Raw genomic sequence first — 5281 nt, 5'->3', positions numbered from 1 at the left:
ATGCAACATCTGGATCGGCTGAGCCGAACCTCCGGCAGGCTACTCGCTGCTATTCGGCCTATTCTTATAGATGCCGAACAGCAGTGAGTGAATAGCCGAATGCTGTCGAGCGGCATTCGGCTCGGTTATTCTGCTCGGTACCTCCGTGGTACCGAGCAGAATAGAAAAACTGAAAAAAAAAGTCCTATTGGCCAGGGCCTGCGGTCATTACAATGAGAGCTCTGCAGAGCCGGCGGTGATATCACCGCCGGCTCTGCTGAGCTCTCATTGTAATGACAGTCCAGCGTTCCCTGGTTGCTAGGTAACTTCAGTGTTCCCTGGTTACTAGGGATGCTGAACTGTCATGAGAGCCCAGCGGGGCCGGTCTTGATATCATTGCCGGCTGCGCTGAGTTCTCATTGTAATGACAGATCAGCGTCCCCAGGTTACCTGGTAACCAGGGGATGCTGATCTTTTATTGCAAGTGGCCGGAGCCATCTGTGAGATGACGGCTGGCTCCGCCCAGCTGCCAGCAGCAGGCTTTCGCCTCGGCCTACTTCGGCTTTCGCCTCAGCTCAGTCGAGCTGAAGCATATGCCTTCGGCTCGGCCAAGTTCGGGAGCTGTACAGGCTATAGTGAATAGCCTGTGCAGCAGCCCTTCGGTTCTACTGAACTGAAGGTCTCCCGTAACCGAAGCTAGCCGAAGGATCAGCCGAAGCTACGGCTGGATCCTTCGGCAGCTTTGTGAATAGACCACTATGTGTTTAAATGTCTATAAAGAGAAGAAATATTTTTTTGAAAACTTATATTTAAGTATGCAGTGTGAATGGATAAATACAGTATAACAAATATATTATGCTTATAATATATACGCAAAAACATAATTTTTGTTTTTAAATTTCACTGTGGAAATACACTTTAAGCCTCTAGATTTTAGGCTTGTACAGGCGGGTCTTTCTTTCTATAGGTCGGCATTGCTGTATATATTCTGCTATGCAGATGTATTTGTCAGTGGAATTGTTTGATGTATTTGTATTATCTATATCTTAGTGATGTCTCCTTCACACACTATACTGATGTACCCTAGAATTCAACGGGTGCTGGTACAGCTGTTGGATGGCGCCACAGTATACAGGTTAGAGGATATGTTGTCCGCACACCATTCTGATTCAGAATATCCTTTTTATTGGTATACCTTTAGCATGACATATAATTGCAACCTTTTGGGGTCTCGCAGGGCCCCTTAGTCAGGCAAAGTGTCTGAAGGAAGCATATTATCTATATAATGCACCTTTGCTTCTTTACCTATTTTGTACTGCACTAATGGATGTGTATAATAATATAATATTGATTATGACAATACAGTATTTGTTAAAGTTTGTGTGGCAAAACATTTTTGTTTTGGTTAGAGTAGGGAATGATTAAAACCTCTATCATGTTATTTTCTATTTATTTTTTTGCTGTTCCGCTGTGCTACTCTTTTTTGCTGTGTCCTACAGGGAAGATTTCGGTTAACTTCCTGTATCTGTTGGATGTTCACATTTACTGTCCTAATATATTATTGTAATTGAATTTTAGAAAGAAGACTCGCAGACTGACTTTTTCCAATAACCAAAATGAATCGTGCATTTAGCCGAAAGAAAGGTAAGCTTATTTTTATATAAATTATAATAGCAGGGAAGCTGTGTGTGCAAACATTAGGGTCAAATGTTATTATAGTCAAATTAATTATCTTTCCATTGATCCATATCATACTAATTATTAAGGATTATGATTAATGTCTCTAGCTATACTGTTACTATTCACATCAGCAGGTGTTTCATACAGTGCTATAAGCAATATTATTGAATCTATGCAATCAATGCAGAATAAGGCCGGGACTTAGAATGTAAAACACACATTATTGAATAATGCCCTTCAACTTTTTATTGAAAACTAAACTCACTGGATATGCCAGGTATAAATAGGTGTATTTGATAATTGCTTTCTAACAGATCTGTCATAATAGTGGCTGTAGGGTAGCATCTGGGTACCTCTTTAGTTAAAGGGGTACCCAAATGCAAATACGCCCCCCTGCCCGCAGACCCCCCACAAGCACCGTGTCAGGGTTGGGGGGAATATAAGTGAAGGATGGACACCGACACTCCAAAGCAAGTTCAGTACGTGTTTATTAACCTACTAGTTGCAAGTAGAACACTCTAAACGTTAAGAGTGTTCTACTTGCAACTAGTAGGTTAATAAACACGTACTGAACTTGCTTTGGAGTGCCGGTGTCCATCCTTTACTTATATTTTGTCGGAAGCCACCCGCTGACACCTGCTGCACCCACCTTCCATTTTTGGAGCAGCAGCTCTGAGCACGATGAGTACACGGACTGCATTAGGGTTGTGGGGAAGAGACCCTTGTCTCCATTGGTATGGACACACCCTCCCAATGCCGAGGGTATGTGGCCTAGTATGGTGGAAGGGGGAGGCGTTTAATTGCCCCCCCCTTTCCTGCCCTGCCAGGCCTGTGCTCGGATCAAGGGTCTGGTAGGAATTTTAGGGGGACCCCACATTTCCCCTCCCCCCTCAATTTTGTGGGGGTGGGGTTCCCCCTTAAAATTCCTACCAGACCTAAAGGGCCTTGTATAACTTTTGGGGGAACCCCCTGCACTTTCTTTTTAACTTGAGAGGTCCCTACTAACATTCCTACCAGACCTGAAGGGTTTGGTAATAATTGGGGGGGGAGCCTCACACCTTTTTTTTTTCTTCTGCAGACTTTTTTTCCCTTTTGTCAAATCCGTTCATAACGAAAATTCATACATACTACGCAATTCATCGGAATCCGGAAACAAATTGATTTTCGGACCCAAATCCCGAAAACAAAATAATGAAAAATCCAAATGAAAACAAAACAATTTTTTTTTTTGCCGGCGCACATGTCTATGATTCACTGCTTGTGCCGCCATCTATATTTTTGAGATATCAGAAGCACTCTGGAGTAGTTAAAGACTGCCTGAGAAAATGAAGCAATTTCATGCATGGGGCTGATTCTGTTTAGCTGTTGTAATTTACTGTAAAATACCCCAACTGCCTTAGACATAAATGGCTGGGAAACTATTTTTGCACCTAAATGTCAGCAAAAGTTATCAGTCTGTTATTATATAGCTTTAAAGTAGACCTACCCGTATATGTTAATCTTGGATGTCTAACAGAGAATAATTAGCCCAGTTCAATGTGACTAAACAAGCAGTACAAAATATACCAGCAGAGCCCTCTGCACAAAATGGCAGTGCCTAGACACTGTCTGTTGTTCTATCCTTACTGGTTCCTATCATGAGAAGCATGATAGTATCTCCTGAGGGCCAGAGGATAGCTAGCACTTATGATATGTCTTGATGGACATATCATATGGATGTCTTGCTGCCATACAGCAAGTGGGTAATTGATTAAAAAGTAGGTCTAGGCGTCTAGGCAAAAAAGCAGCTATGCAATACCTACTGTGAATTCATATTGCATAATGGACTTGTCCAACACTGTACAAAAGATAAGATTTCATAAGTCTAAATCTTCCAAAGCTTTCCTTTTTTTGTTAAATAATGCAATAAACTATAATCTTAAAATCCATAAAATAAGGAATTATAAAATAGATACAATATTTAAATGATAGTTACAGGGGATGTAATTATCCTGAAATGATATTAAATGCACATTTTACTAAAGGTGTTATATCTTCTCTTAATTTAAGTATTTCACTGGATAATACTGCTCTTGTAATACAATGTTTTATTAATTGTTTTAGATGTCCACAGCAAACCTTCTGAGCTTAGCTCAGATTCCCCATCACAGCACTTCATAAATAATTTCCATTTAAATTTAATTTTTTTTAGACAGCATGGAATTTTGGGAAATGGCAAAACCTGCAGCTGTTTCGAAATAATAGTATGTTTAAATGAACCATTAAATTGATTTGGGGGCAAGAGCACACTTTAATTAAACTTATTATATTTGTATCCAAATATACTTTGCTTCATTTTCATTTCACATTTAGAAATGGCAAGCAGGAATCTTGGGATTTACCTGAGCTGCACATAAAGTCTTACAGTGTTGCTTAAAGTCAAGACTTTAGAAATTAGATGTTTCAGGAAGAGTAATTTTTTCATGGAAATGTATTTTACAGCAAACCACAATCATTTAAATATTGATGTATACCAACTTAATAGTAATAAAAGTATAGTTTTCATTATTCATGGAAGTAGAATAAAATAAAGTAAGAACTGAAGTTATTACAAAAAATCATGCATGTGGCATAAATGTGGTATTTTAAAATAACCCAGACACGCGCTAGTGCTTTTACTTAGCTTCTCTGCCCCTGTCCACAAACCCAATTCCTGCTGCTGCTGCCGCCTTTGAAAACCCATTACTAAAGTTTATGTGGTTCGACAATGCAGTGCTCAGCTTCTGGCTGAGAAGGACAGGGGGCATCCCTAAAACCGAGCTGGTGCTAACCACCAGGGTGTGGTTGTATTAATATAGAAACTTTGTGGAGGCTGTAGTTGGGATCGGTGCAGTAGACATAAGCAGGTAAGGTAAGCTAAGGCACTGGATAATTTACAGTGTGCTGAGGTAGGCAGCTCTGACTTTCACTCTCATTGGACTTGTAGCACCTGTATCCTTTTACCTTTATAGTCACAGGGGGGAATTTATCAAAACTTGAGCAAACAGAATCTGGAGCAGTTGCCCATGACAACCAATCAACATCTATCTTCAGTTTGCTCAGGTAAGATTTGAAAATGAGACAGAGAAGCTGATTGGTTGCAGTGCAAATCTGCTCCAGATTTTTTCTACTCTAGTTTTGATCAATTTCCCCTTGCTTGTAAACTCCCTCACTTCAGCAGCTGATGCTTTCTAACCTGCTAAAGAATTTGAGCTAACCCTCTGCTTCTTCATCTCCTAGTACATCAGGTTCCCTTCGGGTCTGGTAGGAGATTTAGAAGGGACCCCATAAAAAAAAAGCATGCAGGGTTTCCCCTCAAAGCCCTTAAGGTCTGGTAGGAATTTTAAGGAGGAACCCCTACAATTTCTAACCAGACCCGTGATCCAAGCACAGGCATGGTAGGGTAGAAAGGGGGGGGGGGACCGAGCACCCCCACCATACCAGGCCACATGCCCTCGGCACTGGGAGGGTGCTTTTCCAGGGTCACCCCTGTGCAGATGGGGACATTGGCCTCTTCCCCACAAGCCCTGAGGCGTTGGTTGTGGTAGTGCTTATTCACATCAGGGTACCCCTTTAATAAAGGGGCACACAGATGCTGCCCCCC

General features: G+C 41.3%; 1 protein-coding gene across 1 annotated transcript in view; it reads left to right on the top strand.

Moving 5' to 3' along the window:
• The first annotated feature begins 1568 nt into the window (after positions 1-1568).
• The window catches only part of GULP1 (GULP, engulfment adaptor PTB domain containing 1), a 159109-nt gene continuing 155396 nt past the window's right edge, over positions 1569-5281 (top strand). The window contains exon 1 of the mRNA XM_018569239.1: positions 1569-1623. Coding sequence (XP_018424741.1) covers positions 1596-1623 — 28 coding nt within the window. The 5' untranslated portion in view covers positions 1569-1595. The remainder of the gene's footprint in view (positions 1624-5281) is intronic.

Source organism: Nanorana parkeri, unplaced genomic scaffold, assembly GCF_000935625.1.
Source record: "Nanorana parkeri isolate BGI_ZX_2015 unplaced genomic scaffold, ASM93562v1 scaffold1310, whole genome shotgun sequence".
NCBI lineage: Eukaryota > Metazoa > Chordata > Amphibia > Anura > Dicroglossidae > Nanorana > Nanorana parkeri.
This window is presented reverse-complemented; position numbering and strand designations above follow the sequence as displayed.